The sequence below is a fragment of the Balaenoptera borealis genome (assembly GCF_965194805.1).
Source record: "Balaenoptera borealis genome assembly, chromosome: 19".
Lineage (NCBI taxonomy): Eukaryota > Metazoa > Chordata > Mammalia > Artiodactyla > Balaenopteridae > Balaenoptera > Balaenoptera borealis.
In genome coordinates this window covers 55,041,051-55,066,082 of record NC_138878.1, presented here as the reverse complement: position 1 = coordinate 55,066,082, position 25,032 = coordinate 55,041,051, and the positions used below count along the sequence as shown (strand labels likewise).

Genomic DNA, 25,032 nt, shown 5'->3' with positions numbered 1-25,032 from the left:
GTGCTGTGTGACGGTAATAATGTTATACAAAACGGCCTGGAAAGGTATCGTATCTTGGAGAGCAGGCTTGTTCGTGCACACATGTATGAGTATGCATGCACATGTGTGTGTGCACACACGCTTAACTGGGCTAACAGAATGGAGAGTGCTCAAGGCCATGGTCAGGAAATACACATGAAGCGAAGGGCACAGGGGCAGCATGTCACCTAGTGCGGGGGGAGGTACAGGGAAGCCTTCCTGGAGGAGGAGCCTCAGCACTCACATTGGAGGAGTGGTGTCTGTGGAGTGGGTGGGGGTGAATATCATGAAGAGTTTCCATGGGGAGGATTCTGAAATGCACACAGCCTGCCTAGGAAATCAGAAGTGGCCAGGGCGGCTGACACGCAGGGCACTGCACAAGGCTGGAGAGGCGGGTGCGTCCCGGTGGCCAGAGTGAGGCATGGAGGCTGTGTCCTGAGGGCTCTGGGACACAAGGAGGGTTTGGAGCAGGGGACAGACATGGCCAGATATGCAAAGACCCCCCAGTTACTGAGTGGGGGGTGGACCAGAGGAGGTGGCACAGAGGCTGGGGGCTCAGGGAGGTGGCCAGGGTGGGGCGCTGGGGAAAGGAGGAGGGGGCGGAGATGCTCAGGAGGTGGAAGGGATGGACCGCGGTGGGGGGGGGGAAGGGAGACATCCAGGATGAGGTGCACGGCTCTGGCCTGAAGACAGGGGAGCGGTGGGGCTGCCCCTCAGACAGGGACCCTGGAGGAGGAAGGTTATGGGGCACCAGGGCTGAAGGCTGCTGGAGAGCAAGCTGGAGAGCTTGGGTTTACCCCGAAGGCACTGGGGAGCCAGGGAGGAGTTGGGAAGATCCCTCAGGCTGCCAGACTGGAGAAGGGGACAGGACTGAAGCCCGACAGGCCATGACAACTGGGTAATGCTGGTGGCCTGGTCCTGGGGAGCACAGGCTGGAGTCAGATGAATGGCTGTTCTGGAAGGCGCCTGCTCTTGCTCAGACAAGTGATTCAGGTGTCAGGAGAATGGCAACCGAAATGCTGCTGCAAGGACAGGCACGGCAAGTCCTGCCCAGGCCGGCTTGGCCCTACATCTTAACACACACAGCCCACCCTCCCGGAGGTCCTCTGATGACCTTCAGGGATCCATAAGCCCCATAAAATGGCGAATAAACTTGTGGGGTAAGTGCATTTCCTGAGGAAGAAAGATTCTGGCTTTCACCAGATTCCTTAACTGAAAAGAGTGAAGAGACTCTGACCTTTCTGGGGATGGCTTGTATCTTGCGTAGGTGGCCGAGCCGGGGGTGGAGAAGCTCCCAGAAGGCTGTCGGTAAGGAGGGACTTTGTCGACCCCTGCTGGTGATGCTGTGTAAGGGGTTTCTGGGAAGCTGACGGGCCTGGAACAGAGACAGGAGGGAGGAAGGCGGTGGGGGTGAGCGAGGAGGATACCCTTGCCCTCCGAGGAGGGACAGCTAGACCTCTCCCTCAGGCCCAACCACATCCCATCTGATTCACCTGCTATCCTCCCATGGGCACAGAGAGAGGGCTGCTGAGCAAAGGGCAGCAGGAAGCCAGGGCACCCCTTGCCTGCCTTCCCACTGCGGCTGAGCCTGCCCCCCAGCTTCTGTGGCCTGATGGGGCTCTGATGGGGCCGCGAAGACTGTTCTCGCCCACGCCTGGGACAAGACGCTCCTCTGCAAGGTGGATTCCTTCATTACTTGGAAAATTATCTTTATCTTTTAATATATAATACATTCAAAAGCATTTATCTTTAAGGTATATGCCATCATAATAAAACAAACTCCCTGAAGCTACCACCCAACCCAAGAGCTAGAGTGGCGGCAATACCTGTCCACTGGTGGGCTCCTCCCCTTCCCACTTCCCTGCCAGAAGGAATCACTGCCCTAAATTTTGTGCTTATCAGTCCTTTGACCTTTTAAAAAAATATATAGTTTTAATCATATACAGTAGGGTGGATTTCCAACCTCAGACTCTGAGCTCCCCAGCGCTGGGCCCTCACACAAGAGGCTCATAAGGCAAGTTTAAGGGAAGGAGGAAGCGGGGGGCATATAAGCACAAGAAGAAGAGAAAGACTGAGGAGAGGAAGAGACTGGACAGCAGGGGAAGGAGAGAGAAAAGGGCAAAGGGCGGCTGCAGACAGGAGGGAGGTGCGGGCTGGGCTGGTGCCCTGGGTGGGGTGCGGGGGGGCAGTCCTTACCTCTTGCTGTGCAGGGGCTGGGACTCCCGGAAGGGGACCATGGGGGTCTGCTTCGGGGGCCGGCTCAGGGACTGGGCGTGCCCGGGGGTGGCGGGAGCGGCCCACTTGGAGGCAGGGAGAGAGTTGTGGGACGCGGGCCCGCTCCACTGCCAGGGAGCGTTGCTGCGATAGGGGGGCCGGCCCCCCGCGACCAGGCTCTCCAGCTCCGTCTTGGACTCCGAGGTATTCATGTCATAGGTCTCTGGCCACCCCCTGGGAAGAAAAACTGCGTTACTCAGACAGGCCCCGGCCCACCAGCGCGCACGCCTGCTGAGCGTCGCAGCAGCACGGGCTGGGCTTTCCCACCCAATCTGAACGCACACGGCCTATTTTAAAGGCCCAGTAGGTACCCTTTAAACTGGTCTGACATGTAGCAGCTTGGAGGCCTCAACCGGGACAGGGCCCAACAATGTGGCTCCAACGCTTGGCGCTCTCTGCCTCATCTCCTCTCCCCTCCTCTTCCTCTCTCCTCGTCTCTCTTCCTCTCCCTTCTCCCTGACCCAGGCCTTGGGTCAGCCAGTGTCCTCCATGGGCTGGCTCGGCCCCCCTTGGTGGTTCTTGGGGCCAGGAAGGCGGATGCCCTCAGAATCAAAGGACAGTATCTGCCTTGTTCCAAAGAAGCTCAAAGGCAGCTGGAAGAGGAGCAGGTGACCTACTTTGCAGGGTGGTTAAAAAAAAAAAAAAAAAAAGCCACGAAATCCAGAACCTTGAAATAGATGCAGAACGGCCCGTGAATTCCCCCAGACCAGGCTGCCACACGTGCACCGCAGCGTTCCTGGCTCTAGGTAGGGAGATCCGCAGGCTGGGCTGGCATCTCCGCCACTGCTGCGGTGCAGCACGGGAGGGGGCTCTGAGCCCGAGGAGGGGGCCGTGCTCACAAAATCCACCTCCTGGCAGCTGTGGGAGCTGAACTCAGAGGAGCCCTTGGCCTAGAAGTTCTCCTGCCCACACTGAGCCGATCCTCTGTGGTTCTCCTGAGTCCCCTGGAGCCTGGGGAACTTTCAGGGCATCCAGCAAAAGATCTGGTGGACTTGGTGGCTGGGAGCCTGTGGGCCCAGGTCATGTCTGCTAAGGAGTCATTAAAAGGTGACCTGAGGATGTGCTCTGGCACCTGGGCCAGACACACAGCACCGCTCAGTAGCACTAGAGTCGGAGCTGAGCTGACGTTCAGCAGCTCCTTCCAGCAGCCTCTCTGGATTAGCAGGTGCCCATGCCTCACAAGGTACCAGGTGAGGAATGACAACATACAAATGTCTACCGGAACCCACAGATACGCCAGGCCTGAGCAGAGGTGGAGGGGGTACCATCATGGCCCCAGGCAGTGCACACCTGCTACTCCTGCCTGCTCAGCTTCTACACCCCTTCTCCTGAGAACAGGTCTGTGTGCTCTAGGTGGGGCTGACCCCACTTCTTGGCTCCAGGTATGAGCACGTAACCCAGGCCTGCTGGTCAGAAACTCTTCTCTCTCTGGACACAATGACGGGCACAGGATTGTCATGTGCCCCAAGCTGAGCCAATCAGAGGCAGTGAGCATCAGCTCTGGAACTACCGGGGGAGAGATCTATTTCCCTGGGCTGCTGAGCTGGGGAGAACTAAGTTGGAGCTGTGAGGAGGGAGAGGTCATCTTTGTCCCCGTGAAGTGGGAGATGGCTTGAGAATGACAGCAACGCACAAAAGGAGACAGGTGATAAAGATTCCTGATGAAGATGTCCCTGCATAAAGCCACACTTAAATCTTGCCCCATCTCCTAGTCTTATCAGGTGCATTAGCTAGTAAAGTCTCTCTTTTGCTTCACCTCTGTTGCTGGTAACCAGAATTCTAATCAGTAGATACACTGAAGAGAGAAGTAAATCGAGGCACAGAGAAGTTAAGTAACCTATCCAAGGTCACACAGCCAGTAAGAGGTGGAAACTGGATTTATCTATGTATCTATGTACCTATGTAGGTACCCATGTATGTATGTATGTATGTATCTATCTATCTATTCTTTTTTCTTTTTTTGGCCATGCCACACGGCTTGTGGTATCTTAGTTCCCCAACCAGGGATAGAACCCACACTCTCGGCAGTGAAAGTGCGTTGTCCTAACCTCTGGACTGCAAGGGAATTCCCGGAAACTGGATAGTAAGCTGACTTGAAAGCCCACAGCTTTAACCACCATATACACTGGCCCACTGAACAGTGGTTTGGGAACCAGTGAGTAGATTTTTTGGGTCCTTTCTGCCCCAGTTACTGACAGCTTCATCGTTGGTCAAGAGTCTCTGGGCATGACGTCAAAGAGGGAAACAGTCATCTTGAAGGCAGCACAGAGTGATGGAGAGCCAGGGCTCTGAGGCCAGACGGCTGGTTCAGATCCCAGCTCTGCCACTTATGGCCTGTGTGGCCTTGGGTGAGGGATTTTCCTTCTCAGAGCTTCAGTTTCCTAATCTGTAAGATGGCTGCGAGCATTAGCAGAAAGTCTGGCGCGTGCCAAGTGCTTAACAAACAGGAGCTCTTGCTGTTGTCGCCTTCTCCAGCCGATTCTGTGGACTGTCTACCTGTCATTCCCACATGCTCAGAAGCGAAAGTCTCCCTTCCGCCTTCTGAAGTCCAACCACACCCACCTGGGGGTTCTGGAACAAATTCCTTCCCAGTGATCTGAGATCCGTCAGCATCTAAATTACCCTGAGCGCTCAGTAAAGGAATACAGATTCCTGGGCCCCATCTCAGCCCCTCTGAATCAGAGTCCTCTTTGAGGTGGGGCCCAGAAAGCTGCATTTTACCAAGCTGCCAGGGATGATGCTGACATGAGAAAAAGTTTACGAAGCCCATTTCACTGATTTAGTTTTTGAATTGTTTTTAAAAATTAAAGTGGTATAAAAGGGCGTCCCTGTCCCCGTCTCCGTCCCCCAGTCACACCCACCAGAAGCACCCACAGCTGCCAGGTTTTTACATATTCTTACAGAAATAGCCTATGCACATACGTAAACATGATTTAAAACAGAAATAAAAAGAATATTACACTTAACTCCAGATCCCATCGTGCTTTTTTCTATTCTTCCCAATTAACGACATTTCTCACCAGGCCCTCTCAGCACAAAGAGACTCACTGCATTTTCTTTATAAACAATCCATTACGATTCCATCACGTGGATGACCTGGGATCTACTCAGCCAATCCCCTGCGGCTGGATATTGAGGTTTCTTCTAGTCTTTTGCTTGCCCAACAACGCTGCCCTCAGCTACGTGCGGGAGACATCTGAGAGCGGATGCCCCTGGTTTGCAGACCACTTCTCCTCTCTGCCTCCTTGTCCTTGATTCCTGACAGCCTAGTTTCTGGGGGCCATGGGGATTCCTTTCTTATCTCTACTACTCATTCACTTGTGGGGTTTCAATTTCCCTTCTCAAGCAGGAGTTTCTACCCCCTCCCCCTTCAGACGTCTTAAGTCCAACTGCAGAGGACAAAAGCAGCCCAGGTCGCCTTGCCCATCAGGCAGCGAGAGACAGCAAGATGAGAACATCCCTCCTGAGCCTGTGCAAGCACCCAAGGTCACGACGGCACACCTCACTGGGGGCTCTGGAATGTCCTCCCGGCTACCTGGCCCAGCCTGGCACTGGCCCAGCAGGGCAGGGCTCACTTGAGAACCCCAGCCTTGCGGCCTGGGGGATGTGAGGATGATCCCCTGTATTCTGCTCAGTGTCTGAAGAACATGGGGTCCAGACACACGCCACACAGAGCCTGGCTGGAGGCAGGGAGAACCCTCTGCTCGTCCTGGTGTGTTTCCCCTCAGAGCTTATCGTGACATTTGAGCCAGGAGGCCAGGGTTGCAGCAAGAGGCTGGAGGGACCCCAGCGCTGGGGTTATCAGCTCTGCAAATGAGGCCAGCCAGACGCCTCTGCACTTGAAGAACAACAAAAACCACGCAAGTCCCAACCCACACCCGCCCCTGTAAGCAGGAGATCCTGTTTCGGTGGCCGCCTTGTAAAGGGAGCAGGATGATAGTTTTTCTCCTAAATAGGGCAGGGAGCGGAACCTGTTTGGCTACACCCTCCCGGCCCCATCTCCCCAGAGTTGGAGAAGGGAGCCTACAGACATTTCCTTTTGCTTCAGCTGGTCCCTACCTGTGGGTCCAAGGACGCCTTTGCAGCCTCTGGCGCTCCCAAGTTTTGAAGGCAGGGTATCTCGTGCGTGTGTCTGTGTGTGTGTGCGTGTGATGTGTGTGTGGTGTGTGTGTGTGTTCGCCTGTGGGGTTAACTCAGCTTGACTTGCCCCTGCAGAGCGCGGAGCAGGTGTGGCCAGGCCTCGGCTCCGTGCAGGGGTGGAGGCGGCCCCGGAAGAGGGCTGGTAAGAGGGGACGCCTGGGGCCTGGCCGAAGTCCCGAGGCTGAGGGGCTGGGGTGTGGGTGGCTAAGCCCTTGGTTGCAGCAGGGTTTAAGCCTGCCCAGACCACCCCCGACCAAGGTCAGAGCAACAAGACTCAAGAAGGTGGGGCTGGTGCAACCAGAACGCACACGCCCACAGCTCGCAATCGCTTTCGAGGCAGCTGAGGATCTGGACACGGAAGCTGGACTGAGTTTTGCTCGCTACTCAGTAGCCGTACAGCTCTGCACAAGACACTGGGCCACTCTGGGCGTCAGTTTTCTCACTGGTAAAGCGGGGATCACACCAGCCCTGCGAGGTCATGTATATAAGCACTCAGTGTCACCTCATCTCGTGCCTTTCTCGTGGCTCACTCAGCTCCAGCCACGTGACCCTCTTTCTGGTCCATCAACAAGCCAAGGGCCTCTGTCCTCACCTTTGTGATGGCTACTCCCTGCCCGCAAGGCCCCCCTCCTGGCTCCTTCTCGTCTTCAGGCCTTCCCTGACCCCCTTATCCAATGTCGGGTCACGCCCTTCACGCGCCTCACACCCAGGATCTCATAGCTGGTGTCTTCAGAGTGCCTCCTACAGGCCAAGTCCTGTTCCATGTGCTCTGCAGGCCTCACCTCCCCCGACCTCACAACCACCTCTAGGGAAAGATCTATTCTTGTCCCTATTTTACAAATGAGGAAGCAGGCAGAGAGTGGTGAGGCCACCTGCCCAGGGTCACAGTTAATAAGAGGAGGAGCTTGGATTCAAACGTAGGCAAGCTCCCTGCAGAGCCTGCCTCCTTACTATGCTCGGCTGCCTCCCCCTTTGGCTATATGAACCATCTTACTTGCTTACTTGTTTGTTGTTTGCCTCCCCCGACCCATTCAGCAGGGCTGTGAGGGCCCAGGCCTTGACTGTCCTCTGTGCAGCTGTGTTTCCGGCACTTGGACTATAGTGATTCTAGAGAGAATCACTGTCTCCAGACCCCTCTGGGGGTTGCGAGGATACCAACTCATCATCCTAAGAACTGCATCTGTCCTGCCTTCCCTGTACAAATTATACCTCAGAAGAATCATATAGTTGCTGAAGGATAGTTCTTTTTAGAAGAATTCCAGGGACATCCCTGGCAGTCCAGTGGTTAAGACTCTGGGCTTCCAACGCAGGGGGCACAGGTTCGATCCGTGGTCGGGGAACTAAGATCCCGCATATCGCAGGACGGCCAAAAAATAAAATAAAAATTAAAAAAAAAAAAAGGGAAGAATTCCAGCCAATAAATAACACAGGAATGACAGAAATGAGGACATCACTTCAATGTGCCCTGTAATGACATAGGGGATCCAGGCAATGATCACGAATGGCTGCTGACAGCTGAAGGGAAACGTATGGTCACAGGTCAGGTTGCCACCATCTGAACCCTCTGAGCGCCCTTAGTATCACTCACACAGGGACAACCGGACATTTGATGCCTCCTAATGACATAGGGGATCCAGGCAATGATCACGAATGGCTGCTGACAGCTGAAGGGAAACGTATGGTCACAGGTCAGGTTGCCACCATCTGAACCCTCTGAGCGCCCTTAGTATCACTCACACAGGGACAACCGGACATTCGATGCCTCCTAATGGATGCACACCTGGGAAGTGCCCTTACCAAAAGAAATTCAATCAGAATCTGATCAAGCTTCTATGCCGAACTTCAGTTTATAGGAAATACACATGCTAGAAAAACAGGTTAAAGGACACCAGAGGGGTGGTGTCCAAGCGGCTAAATCCAGGACGTGGGAAACTCTAAAGGACAAGTGAGCTGGTTTCCTCCCACAGTAAGTTGTAAGAAAAAAATAAGAGGGAGGGGAAACTCACTGATCAGAAGAGCCTGAAGAGGCACATCAACCAAATGCCACTGTTTCTAAAAAATATCTCTCTGATACAAAAGAAGTTAAAGATAGACTGGGCAGTTGATGTTGACTTTCTGCTAAAATTTTTAAGTGTAATAATAATTTTTTAAAGGTCCTGACTGGGTAGAGATACATTCCAAGGAGTTGGGATTGCTTCAAATAATCCAAGGTGGGGAGGTATGGAATTAAAAAAAAAACAAAAACTGGGACTTCCCTGGTGGCACAGTGGATACGACTCCATGCTCCCAATGCAGGGGGCCCAGGTTCGATCCCTGGTCAGGGAACTAGATCCCACATGCATGCTGTAACTAAGAGTTTGCATGCCACAACTGAGGAGCTGGCAAACCACAACTAAAGAGCCCACGTGCTGCAACTAAGGAGCCGATGAGCCGCAACTAAGGAGCCCACCTGCTGCAACTAACACCCAGAGCAACCAAATAAATAAATTAAAAACAAACAAAAAACAAAACAAGAACTGGCCACATGTTGATAAATGTTGAAACAAGGGGCTCAGCATACTTTTCATATGTTTGAAATGTTCCATTAAAACAAAAGAAAACAAAATGAAAAGAAACAAACACTGCACTGGCTTCCTAGTGAACAAAACCCAAGCTCATCACCATGTCCAGAAAGGTCCCCCAGTCTGTCCGTCTCTCCCATCTCGCAGCCTTGCTCTCTGTGCTCCAGCCACACCGGCCTCCCTGTGCTGCAGGAACGCACCACACACACTGACACTTTGGAGACCCTGTCCTGGCTTGTTCCTGTCTCGGACCCGCTAGCCCGGAAAACTACATGGTGGCCTCCACCCGGGAGCCTGCCCTGACCACCCCATAAGCCGCTCTCCCGCCACGCTGCAAACCCTTCAATGACCCCACTTTCTCTTCTCAGACCTCGTCACTGCCAGGTCCTGTATTATACATCTATTTGGTGATTGCCTGTCCTTCCCTCAGGACACAAACTCCAAGGGAACAGGCGCTTTATTTTGTTCACCGCTGTAGCCTGAGCACTTCAAATGGAGCGTGCACAGAGTAGGGGCTCAATACATATGTGCTGAACAAGTGAGTGAAGTGCCATGTGCCCTCAGGCAAGGACTTTTAACGCTGTGTGCGACTAAGGAGGTCGCCCGCCTCACAGGGCTGTTGTGGAGGCTGGATGGGACAGCACGCACGTAGAGAGCTTAGACCGCGACTGGCTTGCAGGAGGGGTTCCACAGATATTAGCTCTGACCCCGTCACCACTATCACTTTTCCTACTGAGGGAGGGCTTCAAGTGCTAGCACCTGGGGAGCTGCCGACCTTTCAGGCTTACCTCCGGGGCGTGCCGTCGTCGAAAGGTGGGATGATGACCACCTTGACGGTGACGGAGGTGCGCAGCAGGTCGATCATCTGGTCGTGGGTCAGCGTGACCACGGCCACCTTGCAGATCTCCACCAGGCGGCTGCCCTGCCGGAGGCCGGCCTGCCAGGCAAACCCGTAGTCCTCCACCTCGGCCACGGTCCCGTCGTACTTCACGTGGAAGCCCAGCTGCCCGAGCCCGTTCCGCCGCAGGGTCATGTCCACCGTCTCCCAGCCATTGGTCATCACCTGCAGGCAACACGTGGGGTCTAGCCTCACAAGCTGCTCGGGGTCAGCTCTTGTGGGAGGCTCCTGGTCAGATTCTGCCCTTTGAGGCCAAAGACCCTGCTGACCTCCATCTACCCTCCCAGGTGATGTCAGGGTACGGGAGCGCAAACACCCACCTAGTCCCAGCCCGGGGTTCCTGACTTCTGGAGAAACGTGGATACCTCACACAGAGGTGGCGGTCATGAGCTGTGATCTCCAAACGCACCCCTCCCAACCCCCGCCCCGCCGTTGGTGGTCTCTGGGATTTGTTCTGGCCAATGAAGTGTGAATGGAACTGGCATACTGTCTGGGCTGGGGCATTTCACTGCCAATTCAAGACCCTTTGCAGGCCTTTCCCCTCAGCCACAGCCTCTAGCATTATTCCGGAGAGTGGCTGTTTGGTCAGCTAGGGTCCCTAAGTTAGAATAATGTGGAGCACAGACACCAGCTGAACCTAAGATGGACACATGGTGGGAGTGACATAAACCTTTGTTATTTGAAGCCACTAATAATGCATCCTGACCGATACGGTGACTGTGACCAGAGTAAAAGCCAGAGAGGCAACAGACCAGAGATCCTGCGACCTTTTCTAGGTTGGGGGCTCGGGCCATATTTTTTACTTCATGACATCATTCTTAGAGGTACAAACCCCTTCCCAATCTCCTTCCCAGACCGTCCCCCATCCTGGAGCCGACCAGACCACACAGAGCCTTGCCTCCAATTTACTCCCTGCTTCATTTGTATGAGACTTTCGTCATGATTACCATAGATATGAGAAGCCACTGAACAGAACCCCTGGTTCTTCAGCATGTCCTTAGGGATTCCCTCCTCTTCCTGGGACAAAAAGATTAACTTAACAAGCCGCAGCTGTTAAACAAGTTACATCAAGATTTGTCTGCCCTATCCTAAAACTGCATTAAGGAAAGAGTTCGTGTAATGGTTCACATTTCCTGTGAGAAGTCATTCCCTGGCTAGAAACGAGGCTACCTGATGTACCTATTAGAGCAGCACAGTAAGAAAGAATTTTGTCACAAGCCACGCTATGCATTCACACATTTACACACGTATCCATATACACAAAAATATTCCTTGCAATCCACACTGACATTCCCGAGTGTGGGTAGCGAGAAATGAGTTTGGATGGCAAAGGACTTACCTGAAAATGTAAACACATTTGTTCCTGGTCTGGACAGTGAGAATTTGGGAAGTGAGGAAACACGTAAAACTGGAACAAAGCTCCACGAAACCAAGTCCTTCCCCACTGGGATCCGCTTGGATACGTTTCAATCTTTTCTACCCTATCTTTGAGAATTGTTGATTGAGACCCAGTAACTGATTTCATAACCCAACTTGTTTACATGACAATAAGGAGTTTCTGTTAATTTTTTATGTATGATAATGACAAAATAGTTATTTTTACAGAGTCCATATGTTTTAGAGATAAATACTGAGATGTTTACCGATGAAATGATAGGATGTCTAGGATTTGTTTCAAAATAGTCAGGGGAAGAGAAGGGAGGGAAGGGAAAAACAAGACGGGCCACAGGCTGATAACTATGGAAACTGGTGATGGAGCTACAAGTTCACTATGTGAGTCTCTTTACTTTTCTGTATGTTTGAAAATTTCCATGATTAATAAGTTTTAAAAAGTTGGTTGGAAAGGCAAGTCTACTGTTCAGCGCCTCAAAAGAGAAAGGTGTGAGTGGCTCCATCCTAGATCACTACTTCTGCTTTGGGAGTCAAAATTCTTCTTCCCTTTGAAGCCGTCACCCTTGTGTCTGAAGAATTTGGCTGTGGGTGATTCACAGGAGAGTCCTGTGTGTCCGTGCCTGTGCCCGATTAGGCAGCACCAGCCCTGGAAGTCCTGGGCTGTTCCGAGAGCCACCCCTGCAGAGGCCCCGACGGCTCAGGCACTGCTGTGCAGGACTGCTAAGTGCCTTCCACTCTCCATCCTCCCCTTCTTCCTCTGAGTAATGAGACTCCCCTGCCCACCGCAAATCAAGAGTTTTGATGGGTGCATGGCCACCTGGTTGGGGACCACATTTCTCAGCTTCCCTTGCAGCTGGGTGTGGACATGACTTGGCTTTGGGCAACAGTGATGGAACGGTGTTTTTAAAAATAAAATTGCTTGTCCTCCACGCTCACGCTTTCTCCCTTCCTGCAGACAGGAACATGGATATGGAGTGACTCCACGCTGACCATGCTGAAAAGTACAATATCGAAGGGAAAGAAGGAGCCACAGGAGGAAGGGACGTGAGTCCCTCAGCTGTCTCTGCCAGCTTTGAGCAGCCTGAGCGCTAACTACAAAAGAAATAAACTCCTATCTTATTTCAGCCACTGGATTTCTCAGTCTCTCTCTCTCTTTCTTTTAGCAGCTCAGCCTGTAACTACCCAGTATGGCTGCTTTGGGTTATTCTGGATGGGGGAGAGAGAGCCAGCAGGGGAACTCGGGCTGCTCTGGCTTAGTGTCCTGAAACTTCTGTGCCATTTGCTTTTGTTAACAACCCGAAGGCAGCCCCACCCAAAGAAGAACACCGTTCCTGATGTTCACAAGGTTCCAGAAAGGCTCCATGGCACACGGAACACCTCATGAGACCAAACACACAATCAGTTCAGAGGAACCTCTGCTGTGTCAAGCGGCCACCCTGCCCCCTTTAAAGCTAATTTTCTTGGGGACCAATCTTTGTGTGCCAGGCATTGGACACACAAGTCCTTTCAATGGCCAATTTCTCTAATATCTCACTTATGACGTACATACAATAATTTGCTTGTTTTACAGCTGGGGAATCTGAGGCATGTCAGTTGCCCAAGGTCATAAAGCAGATCTGACTCCTTAACTATCTTTTAGCCCCTGTGCTGTTTTCCCTGCTGCTATGCTGCTTCCCCTGCCTTTTTTTTTTTTTTTCCTCTTTTATTTATTTCCCCCCTCATTCTTCACCAGGATGATTTCTACTTACTGCTCTAGTCTCAGTTTAAGTCATTTCTTCAGGGAAGCCTCGCTCCACCCCGGGCCGAGGCTCACAAGCTGGGGTGCTTGGTGGGTAATGGGAGATGCACGCTGGTGAGAACCATGGTCAAACGGTGCACTCATGCCCTGTATAAAGGGGGCACCCAACACCCTGCTTCAGCTGACCCCTGACCAGTATAAACATAGGCCCTGGATAGCCAGATCCCCCAGTTTTTCAAGAGAAGCCAGAAAGCTAGGTTCATACGAAATCCTCGGAATGTTAAGCATTGGTAACTAATTAAATATGTCTGGGGGCTGCATCCCATCTGTTGTTTTGAGACCGCCCACCATGATAGGTTCCCCTGGCATCCTCAACACTCTGCCTTTTAGCATCTTGGCACTTGTGATTCCTGTTCAGTGTCTGCCTCAGACGGGAGCCTGGGCCCACCATGGTCACTGCTGAGCCCCAGCACTGCCCGGCCCAGCGCCCGGCACATAATAAAACCTGTCGACTTAACAAACAAAGGATGTCTGAATCCCAGCTGTGCCGGGGGAGGGTGTGGACCCCTCACCCTGGAGGACTTCACAAAGAAGACACACCTTGTGAGCCATTTAAGATGGACCTGTCCCTTCACAGAAGATGGCTTATGTCATCACTTCCTGGCTGCCCGGTTTCTCAGTGGGCTTTGGGGCATTGAGATTGTGAGGGGGGATGTGGAAATGTGCTCTAAAAGCACTGCACCAACAGTAGGCACGGGGGTGGGCGTGGGACAGAGAGGATGTGGGTAAAACATGTAGCCTGGCACAGTGCCTGGCACGGTCACTGCTCAAGAAACGCAAGCTGCTGTCAGGATTTTGGGAGGAAGACCTCTCATGTTTAAGAACCCAGGCCCTTAACTCACTCTGGGCCCTGGGCAAGTCGCTTTACCTCTCTGGGCCTCAGCTTCCTCATCTGTGAATCGGGGGTGATAACAGTATCTCCCTCACTGGGCTTTTGGGAAGAAGAAATGCGAGGTTGTGCAAGGCTGCAAGCAGTCAGACAGTCAGCCCCCCATGAATGGCCACTTTTGCTATTACTACAGGGTTGCACGCAGGCGAACATTCAGTCCACGGTCACTGAGTGCCTACTGCACACCAGACGCTGGCCTAGGTGCTGAGGACACAGCGGCAAACAACAAATACGTAAAAATACACGTCAGATGGTGGTAGGTGCTATCGGGAAAATTAAAGCAGGGAAAGTGGGTGGAATAAGCTCAGGGCCAAGTTGGGGAGGGGAGTTTGCAATTTTGGATAATGAGGCCTCACTGACAGGTGACAGCTGACTAAAGGCATATAGAAGGGGAGGGAGCCATGTGGGGATGAGGGAAAGTGTTCCAGCAAGAGCGCACAGGCAGTGCAAAGGCCCTGAGGCTGGATGCCTGATGAGCACACTTTGGAAACAGCAGAGGTCTGTGTGCCTGGAGCAGGGAGAGCAAGGGGGGACAAGATCAGAGAGGCTGACAGAGAGGCCATGCAGGGCCTCATGGGCCACCGTAAGGAATTGGGCTTTTACCCAGAGTGAGCTGAGGGGTTTGAGCAGAGCAGTGACATGATTGGATCCCTCTGACGACCTTACTGAGAAGAGACCACAGGGAAGCAAGTGTTGACGCAAAGGAGACCAGCGAGGAGGCTACCAGATAGGCCAGGAGGGGCTATGGAAGGGGGAGAAGTAGGGTAGCCTGCCTATTGGAGACGGAGCTGACAGATTGGATGTGGGTGTGAGAGAAAGGGGAGTGAGGCTGATGGCGAGGCCTCTGATCCCACAAATGCACTCATTTGGGCTTGTCCTCTGCTGAGACAGGAGAACCCTGGGAGGCATGGGGAAGGAAACGAGGAGCTTGCTCTTAGACATGTTAAGTTTCAAGGTCAAGTGGAGATGCCAAGTAAGCAGTTAGTTATCAGCCTCAAGTCTGGGCACAAACAGGTTTTGGAGTCAGAAAAATCTGGATTCAGATCCCAGTCTGCCACCTACTGTATGACCTTCTGTGAGTATCTATACCTCTCTGAACCTTGCATTTCTCATCTGTCAAGTGGGGATAAAAACAGTGCCTACATTCCACGGGGTGGGTGAAGAACTGTGAGGTCATGCACGTAAATGGCTCATTAGCACAGAGTCAGGGTTCAGTCATTTCATTCAACTAACCAACTGATCAGCATTTACTGACCACCTACTATGTGCCAGCGTTGATCTGTGCATATGAGATAAGCAAGTGAGCAAAACAGTCAGAGGCCCTCGTTCACGGACCTCCCATCCTAATGGGAAATCTACACACAAGCTACTGTGGTAGTCTAAGGCGGGGCATGAATTTTGGAGTCAGGGAAGCTGAGAGCAGGGCTTTACCAATCCAACTGAACTCAAAGAGCAAGTGCAAAGGCCTAGAAGGGTGAGGACAGCCAGCTGTCACAGTGGCCTCTGGAGGTCACGGCCTCCCAAGTCAGGCCAGCTTGCCTGGGCCACATAACTCAGCCAATCCTTAAAACTTTTACATGATGTAGGATGATTACTGTTCCCATTTTTCAGATGGGGAAACTGAGTCACCCAGCGGTTAAGAAACAGGGTGAGGGTACACAGCTGGTAAGTGGCAGTGCCGGGAGTTGAAGCCAGGCCTTCCGATTCAAGAACCTGTGTTGTTAACTCCCGTGATACACTGCCATCTCTATTCCACGCATGACATGCCATTCTGCTAAACCCACTGAGAGCCAATCACCGACCACAGCATTCCTTCACACAGGGCTCAGATGTGGCCTTAGTACTTCTTAGCCCAATGCTTCAAACAGCCATTACCAACTAAGCTGTCATCTGACTTGAAACCAATCTGCTATCCTTGGTTTGGCAACAGTCCGAGCCTGAGCTACTGAGAGCTTAGGGTTAAGATTTTTATCCAGACTGTGAGTCTTTGTTTTTTAACAGGAGATGTTAAACCACTCACGTTTGTGATTACTGATGTGGAATTATTCCTGCCATATAATTTTCTGTTTGTTTTGTTTCTTTTATTATGCTTTTGTATACTCCCCACCGCAACATCCTGTTTCTGTCCTATATTTTAATGGTCTGGAAGCCTTTCATTCTGTTTTAATTCTTCTGGAAAGTATCCTTACATTTTTAACATGAGTTTAAACTTATCTTTCCTATCAACATCTTGAGTGAGTAAATATGCCTTTTGTCCTCCCAAGGTGATGGCACAGAGAGCCTCGGACACCTTCCCCAGAAAGAACCCAGGCTGTGGGACCCACTAGAGCCCTGGTGTGTAAGTGACAATTCTGATTCTCTTGGGGCCGATGAGTGTCCTGGCCTAACTGACTGGGCTCAGGGAGGCATTTTAGTGGTTCCTAAGGCCTCTGCCAGACCACAGAACTGCTGCACCCTTGAGAAGCTCTCTCCCTTACCTTCAGCCTCTGGACAATTTCCCTTATGTCCTCCACAGAACCCTCAGAGGCCTTTAGGAAGATGTGGTCCCCTCGCCCGTAGAAGATTTTGAGCGTCGAGGAGTCTGGGGTCCAGCCGATGACATCCCCGCAGTAGCAGTTGAACACCACCTCCTTGGTGCGTAGATCCAGGAGCACCACAAACTCGTTGGAAATTCCCAAAATGCAGTCGATTTCTACCCCCTGGGCGAAGTCCTCAGCTGCCACCCTCCAGGCGATGGCCCCGGCGCTGTGCTGCTCAGCGCCTGCCCGGGCTTTTGTCTTCTCCTTCTTCTTGGAGGTCAGGGAGATGAGGTTGAACTTGCCGGTGGAGTCAATGGGTGTGTTGGAGACACAGTTTTCAGCCAGGTCCTTGAGGTACTCCTGGCGGGTCCTGGTGGCCATGGTGTGGAACTTGTCGGACTTGTGCGCGGCATTCTCAGCATTAATCACCTTGGCCAGCAAGAAGTCTCTGAAGACATCAGATTTGCGGAATGTGGTTCCACTGGGGATGGGGGGTCCGAAAGGAGGAGCGTCTTTGGATCGGGTCACAGCCATACTGAGGAGGGAGAAATTATTTAGATGGTAGAAAGATAGGCACTTGAGAGTTCCTTTAGAAAGACAATACATGACCAGAAGGAGGAGTTTCCTTTCTAAGAACGGAAGTCTACGTCTAACTAGTAAGTTGCCAGCCAACTAGACTGGAAACTGGAGAAAGTCTTAGGGCACATGCATGCATTTTTACTTCCTATACAACAGATATTAGAACATCCACTGATATTCAAAGGATAATTTTCCTAGCATCGTTCAAGTTAAGTTAATCTTGTTTTACGTACATACAAGCTTGCGGTAAATTACAGTTTGGCAAAAATTCACCCCTCTCTCTCTACCTTTGTGGGCAGGTACATCCCCACCCCATTGATCCTGAGCCTGGTCATGTGACTTGATTTGGCCAATGGCTTTTGAGCAAAGGCACAAATGTGTGTGCGGGCCAGGCTTGCCTCCTATGCACCTGCCCTTGCCATGAGGTGAACATGTCCCGGGGCCTACTGGTCCAGGAGGATGAGGACACCTGGAGCAGACCTGCAGCCGGGGCCAGCCAGACCTCAGCTGACCTGCAGACGTGTGAGCCAAGAAGAAATGATAACGTTTGTGAGCCACTGAGCTTCAGGGTGGTTTGTTAAGCAGCATTATTGTAGGAACACCTGACTGATATGGAACATTCTGTGATTTACTTCTTTCAGACACTTGTGTAAGACTAACACACTTTGTAAATCATCTCTGCAAGCGTTGTTCTGAAAATTCATTGTACAGGGAAGTTAGGATGGGGCTCTTCCTACTTCAGTTTTGACTGAGATGCTATTATGATAGAAATCAGATAGCAACTGAGTGAGAAAGTAAAAAGGAAATGATCTAAAACCTCTTCCCTCAAATAACCTTCTCACCCACTATGCAAATTAGAGAGGGAGGATCTCATTGGGAGGAAAATCTTTGGAGAAAGTGGCCCCATGAATAGGGGCCGTCCTAGGTGACCCTTATATTTGGGAGGAGACTTGGGTCTGCTCCTGCCTGGGAGATCTAGAAGGTGGGCAGGGAGCCCCCGCAGAGCCCAGAGAGCACGCAGCCAGCTGTGACCAGAGCCCCAGTGACACTTCCCTGTCTCCCGTTTTCTCCTTGTGCTCCAACCCTGGACAGGTCAGAAACTGGCAGTGAGCAGGCCTGGGGGAGGGGAAGTGCAAGGCGGAGAAACAGAGGAGAGGGAAGCAGGCTCCCCAGCCACCGAGGTCCCCAGGCAGAGGCAATCCTGAGCTGGGAGGCAGGAGATTTGCTGATAAGTCAAGTTTAGACTTGATGAACCTTGTTTGTGACAGTCTAATGACCAAATCGAGACTCAGTGGCTACAAGTTCGACGATTTCTAGTATCAGGCAGAAAGGCTATAGCACCTGCCAGAGTGAACACCCAGGGGGCAGGGGAAGACAACTCTCATGGAAAGACATTTAAAGGGGCTCCAGAGACACCATGAGTTATGCTGTTTACATAATGACGATTAAAAAACAGTATGAGGTGCTGAAAATGAGGTTTCTCTTAGAGAGTACTGCATTCACCTTCTATAAAAATGTCAGCTTGTGATTACGGTGTTGGGAGAGATTTCATACCGTAAGACAATTTTTAAAATAATGAGATTCTTGATTAAAACCTGTTTTGTGAAACCCAACCACAATGAAAGGCTTGTTCAGGTTTCGACTCCCAAGCCCCCACCCAACTTGACAAGGGGACAGGGTGACATTCATGCATTTGTTTGACCAGCGCTTCTGGGACGCCCCCCCTCTTGGGCCCTGGGGATTTAGTGTTCTGGGGGGGCCGCTGTGAGGAAGAGAAATTACGCTGGGATCTGCAGCTGAGTAGGAGACAGAGGAAGAGCTGAGGGGAGGGCCGTGCAGGCAGTGGGCATGGGAGGAACAAGGCCCGACAGGAAAGAGCACGCGCAGGGCGAGGTGAGGCCGGGGTGCCCAGAGCCCAGGCAGTGAAGGGTGGAAGGCCGATGAGGTCACCAGGGACCAGGCTAGGCCGTGCCTTGATGGTGAGTTAGCGCTTTTCATCTCGAAACAAGCAACCATTCTACCATCTGGGCTGGCTATTCACCGCCTGTGCCCCCAGACGCAGTCTCTACCATTTCCTGCCCTGGAAGGTGGGTTTCTACAGGCTGTGCGACCTTCACTGGGTTCCCCTGGCCAGGCTACAGGAAGGGGAGAGGAGAGAGGGTGGAGTATTTATTTCTCTTCACTGCCTCCCTGCTGGGCTCGGATGGTGGCAGTGGCTGTGGTCCTGGGCCCTTTACTCAACAGCCACGGCTTCTGCTGCACAGCCCCTCTCCCAAAGCCATAGTTCTCCCTAGTTTCCAGAAACTTCTCCCATCCCTTCTGACCTCATCCCTGGGGGTGGGGTAATGGCTCCCTGCTGTTGCTGTCCCTGGATGTCTCACTTTCCTGTATTGGTTCCCTTAACATACCCACACCTATTAGTCTGTTCATTAATCCCTCAGTTAAAACCCAGCGTGGGGGGCACCTGCTTCTTGCGGGTCCCTGATGAATGCAGGTGCCAGGTTGACAATCTGCAAGGATCACCGTGGCTGCCCCATGAAGAAAGGGATGGACGGGACCAGAGAATGTGCAGGAGACCATGGAGGGAGCTACTGCAGACCCGGGTGGGTCAGGCCAGACCCCTTGCTCTCCACCTCCACGGTTCACTGGCCAGTGAAACCTTCTCTACATCCTGGGAATGTGTGTGGGCAGGTGCCACCCACCTGGGCTCAGCTGATGCCCCAGAGCCGGCACAGGTGTTCAATACTGATTAAAGTAATGATTTAAACTTGAACAGACAGACCAAGAAGAAACAGATTCCTACCAATGTGTAGGTTGGACAGAAAAAGGCATTTCCCGGTGGAGAGGTTCTTCAAAGGCCACACAAACCAGGCAGCTTTTCTTCTGTGGGCGTGGCCTTGCCTCCAGGCAGGGGGATGGATAAGACAACCTCGCCAGTCTCTACTCTAATTAAAGCCGTGTTCAGACTGTGCTTTACAGATGTGAATGGCTCTGCAGCTTCTTCACTCAGGGCGTGGCTGCTTAGAGTGACAGATTTGGGCTCTTCCCATAGTCCTGATTCATGATTTTAAGAATTATGAAACTGCAAGCTGCTGAAGGTTTCTGGACAATCAGAACAGCTGGTCCCTCACTTCCCCAGCAGGAGGGATGGGGTTTCCCCAGCCCACAGGCTGCAGGGATGCTGGTGCGCTATGCAGAAAGTACGCACTTGAAGCGAGCGGGAAAGGGCGGCACCTCCTTATGCAGCCAGGAGACGGTGTGACCACCAGGTCACCTGTAGCTGTAGCTCAGTATTTCTAGAACACTCACAATTATTTATTCAACAACTATCTTCTCAGGGCCTACAATGTTTGGGCCAGGCATGTGTCTAGTTGGCAAAGGCGTCTTTGGGGTCCTCTACATGGCGAGCGCCGGGCCAGCATAGATGTATGAAGGTGAGTATGACGTGGGGTTACCCTCGAGGGAGGCAAGAGTCACATCGACAGTTTGTTCCTACAGGGTGATGAGTGCTGAGACAGAAACGTGTTTGGGGACACCGGCGGGAGTGGGGGACAGGGGAAGGTCTGTCCAGAGAGCAGCTGCGTGTGGGGAAGGAGAGGAGGGGAGGAAAGGGGTTGCGGGAGGGGCAGCTTTGGTTGTATCTCTAACATTTTCTTTCTTCAGAAATAAAGGGAGAGCTGAAGCAAATATGGCAAAATGTTAACATCTGTTAGATTTGGTGGTAGGCACATGGGTATCTGTTATGTTATCCTCTGTACTTTTCAGAACGTTTAAAATGTTGCATAATAAAAATATTTTAAATTAAATTGCAAAAAAAACAAGAAAGCTTTGTGCGTCAGAAAAAAAGAGATCGTTCTGGAAACCATGTGAAGGCCGGCCTGGAAAGGCAGGAGGTCAGCCGCAGGCTCCTGCGATAACCCAGGTAGGAGAGGGGAGCTCACAGTTAGGAGAAGGGGGAGAAGGGCCCACCCAGCAGCCCCCTGCTTCTGATGTGCTACAGGAGGGCTGTCTCCTTCTGTGTCTGTGTGTATGTGTGTATGAGCTCGAGAACAACTCCACCTTTGCTCACCAGGGCTACCTTTGAGCTGCTGAGGAACATCGACAGCATCTAAGTAACCTCAGGCCCACATGGAGCCTGGAGGTGCAGGCCCTCGTAGCTGCTGCTCTGTCCCGGGAACAAATGGGTGGGGGTAAGGGAGGGGGGGCTGCAGGCCTGGGCCTGTGCCTTGTGAAGGCCCTGCCATGCGGTGTACTGGCTCCCAGCGGCCACTGGGCAACATATCCAGCCTGGTGGTCAAGCAGCATGTCCTGCATATTGGAATCCACCTCCCTTCTCTCACACATTTGGCCAAGAAGAAACTGGGAGATTCTGGCAGTTCCACTGAGACCACCCAGTGTACCTACGCACGTACCCTTTGGCCCAGTAACTCCATGCTTGGGACTTTATCTATTCCAGCTGTGTACTTGGACGCGTGTGCAATGACAGTCTAAACTAGGTTCTGGGGACTTCCCTGACAGTCCAGTGGTTAGGACTCAGTGCTTTCACTGCTGAGGGCCCGGGTTCAATCCCTGGTCAGGGAACTAAGATCCCACAAGCAGCACAGCACGGCCAAAACACAAAAACAAAACCCCCCCCCACAAAACTAGGTTATGCACTGCAGGGGGGAGTGTAACAGCAGGCGACAGGAAACAACCCAAATGCCCATCGATAAGGGATGGGGGGAGATTCTCAGGCATCCACGTGATGGACTAATACGCAGTCATGAAGAAGGAAGAGGCACTTTGCGGACTGGTGTGCAAAGTTCTCAAAGGCTGCTGAGCGAAGAAATACAGGATGCAGAACAGTGTGTGGGATATGGTACCGTGTGTGTTAAAAAGGTGGAAAAGGAATATTTGTAAGCATTTGCTTGTATGGCCCGAAGGTATCAGGATACATGAGAAATAGCTAATAGTAGTTGCCTCTGTGACAGGCAACTGGGTGGTTGGGGGTCAGAGGTGAGAGGCCAGAGAGCTATCCATTTGTCCTTTGGGGGCCGGCCACGCCCCCGGGTGAGAACTGGTGCTTGGGGAGGACGCTGAATGGGTCTGAGGCTTGTGTCACTTCTTGATCTGCGAACTAAGAGAACCCTCAGCTCTGCCTCCCGAGGGGGGCCCCTGCCTGCCCTGTCTCCATCCTTCCATATTCCGATTTTCCTGTGACTCTCAGCCCATGCGCCCTGTGCCCAGGCACAGCTGGTGGTCTTACTCTAGGATGGGCACGTGACCCCAAGCAGGTCAATGAGCCTCAATCCTGGGGCTTCTTTTCCTGGGGAAGGAAAGCTCTCTTTTTGCTGGATTTGCAGCTGGGAAGATGTTAAGCTTGGAGCTGCCAGCAAACGAAGCGACAGACAGGGAAGTAGAGCACATGCGGCTAGGCCTGAACGTGTCATTTATGAGAACCAACGTATATAACTGCCTTTTTGAGGTGGGTTTTCTGTCCCTTGCAACCAAAAGATTCCAGGCAAATACAAATCCCTGATGGTTTGCTTATCGAAACTGGGGTGACATGCCCCTTTTCTGGTTAAGAATCACTCTCTCAGAGGGTGTGGGAAGGTGTGAACAGCACTCCCCTGCTGAAGCACAAACAAGAAACGCAGGAGGCAGCCCACCTGGGCCAGCTGTCCCCTCTCTCTCTCTGCCGCGCTGCCCGGATGCTGGAAACCAGCTTTGGTGGTCTCCGGTGCACGCAGGGGCGGGGCGGGGCGCGGGCGCATACCTGTAGCAGACGCTGTCAGTGCAGGGCTTGTGGACCCGGACGATGATGAAGACATGCTGGAAGTGGGAGCGGATGTTCTTGGGGGTGAAAGGCAGCGCCCCGGGCTCCTGGAAGATGATCGTCACGATGTCGTTTCCTATGTGCCTCTTCCTTAGTAGCTGGTAAACGGCGGGGAGAGGAAAACGTCATGGTCGGCTCAAGGCTCACGATCCGCCCCGTCACCTCTCTGCCGGCTCCTTCAGTGCCCCCCTCGCTCACTCTGCTCCAGCCACACTGGCCTCCTGCTGCCCCTCTAACACTCCAGAGACATTTCCTCCTCAAGGCCCCTGCCCTGTGTCTTCCCGCTGCCTGGAACATTCTTCCCCCAGATGCCCACATGGCTCGCTCCCGCCCTCCCTCCTTCAGGTCTTGGCTGAAATGTCACCCTCCCACGAGGCCTTCGCTGACTGTCTTATCCATGATGTCACCCCCTCTGCTTTTCTGCCTTTATTACTTAACACTCGTTGACACTTAGCGTACAGCGGCTTCCCCTCTTCCTTTTGTTTCTTGTCTGTCTTTTCCCACTACAGTGTCAGCTCCATGAGAACAAGGGTTTTGTCTGCTTTGTTCGCTGCCCACTGCTGTATCCTCAGTGCCTAGAGCAGAGCCTGGCACACAGCAGCTGCTCAAGAAACATCTCTTGGAGAAGAGCATGGGCTGGTGGCTTTCGACTTGCTCAAGGCCATGCTCACAGACGATGGCAGAGTCAGACCCGAGACCGCTGGCAGGGCCCATCCCTGCTGCCCCCCCTTCCCCGGACACCTGAGTTGAGAAGGTTGGGGCAGCGGCTTCAGACCAGCCCACAGGAACCCTGTCCTTTCTCCCCCGCCTGTCACGGTCTCTGAGAAAAACTGTGTCATCTTTGTAGGCGATCATGTACTCACAGCATTTTACTTGTTTGCTGAAATTACATTGTTCTTATTTGTACAAGTTTAGTCTTCATGTAACTGTTAGGAATTCCCATTGGCCACGTGAGGTCCGCAGATGGGAGACACATGTAGCTCTACATGAGGCGGCCCGCGGTGTGAAATCCAGTCACACTGAGTGGCACAACTCACACTGTTAAACTGTTAGCTCTTTATGTGTGTTTTACACTGGATTAAATTAAATTGCTAGATAAAGCACCCATTACTGTGGCCGGCCCTGTACTAGGCATTTTACATCCACATCTGAAAGCTGCAACCTCGTTTCATCTTTTTTTAAAAAAATTATTTATTTATTTATTTATTTTGGGGCTGCACTGGGTCTTCTTTGCTGCATGCGGGCTCTAGGGTGTGCGGGCTCAGTAGTTGTGGCTTACGGGCTCTAGAGCGCAGGCTAAGTAGTTGCGGTGCACGGGCTTAGTTGCTCCGCAGCATGTGGGATCTTCCCGGACCAGGGATCGAACCCGTGTCTCCTGCATTGGCAGGCGGATTCTTAACCACCGTGCCACCAGGGAAGTCCTCGTTTCATCTTTACAACAAGGCTGTGAGGCATTAACTCATCCTGCCTCCTTTTACCGATGAGAAAAGCTAGGTTCCCGGGGGTTAAACGTCTTGCCCTAAGTCACACAGTCATGGAGGGAAACAGCCAGGATTTGAACCCACTTCTGCTTGACTCCACAACCCAAGCTTTCCTCACCATGCCTCCCAGACGTCCAGGAGTAGGTTTCTGTCTGCTTCCTGTGCGCCTCCCGTGTCGGGCCCTGACTCGAGCCCCAGTTTCATGCGTGAGTGCAGGGTCCTTTCCCAATGACCCCGAGACATGGGTGCTACCATTCCGCCCATTTTACAGAGGAGGGATCTGAGGCTCAGGGAGGTGAGATTACACAGCTAGGAAGTGGCAGAGAAAGAACTCCAACCCAGGCCTAATGACAGCAATGCTCTTACAGCTGCTATTAGGTGAACCTTCTGAAATCACCGATATCTGACCATTTTCGGCCAGTGAAATCTACAACATCACCTGCACCAATGGAAAAAAATACATACGCTAAACCATAAGTCTGTGGGGTTTCTGTTCATTAGAAACTGCTCCCGGACTGAGCATGCATGGCGTGTCCAGGAGAGGAGGCCCCTGGCGGCGGGCGTCAGCTGTTGTACCCACCCAGCACCTCCTCCTCCTCCTCCTTCTGGCAGCCGTGTCCGTCCCGCTTGGGAAAGCACCTCCCTGATCTCTGTCAACGTTTCAAGCT

At 52.4% G+C, this 25,032-nt stretch overlaps 1 protein-coding gene across 7 annotated transcripts in view; it reads right to left on the bottom strand.

Moving 5' to 3' along the window:
• SIPA1L3 (signal induced proliferation associated 1 like 3) overlaps positions 1-25,032 on the bottom strand; it is a 238,199-nt gene that overhangs the window by 54,104 nt on the left and 159,063 nt on the right. For all 7 annotated transcript variants that reach the window (XM_082367255.1, XM_082367253.1, XM_082367254.1 and 4 more), the window contains 5 exons: positions 22,824-22,981; positions 16,448-17,024; positions 9,782-10,056; positions 2,215-2,466; positions 1,256-1,393 (listed from right to left, as the gene is read on the bottom strand). In XM_082367255.1, the coding sequence (XP_082223381.1) occupies positions 1,256-1,393; positions 2,215-2,466; positions 9,782-10,056; positions 16,448-17,024; positions 22,824-22,981 (1,400 nt within the window). The remainder of the gene's footprint in view (positions 1-1,255; positions 1,394-2,214; positions 2,467-9,781; positions 10,057-16,447; positions 17,025-22,823; positions 22,982-25,032) is intronic.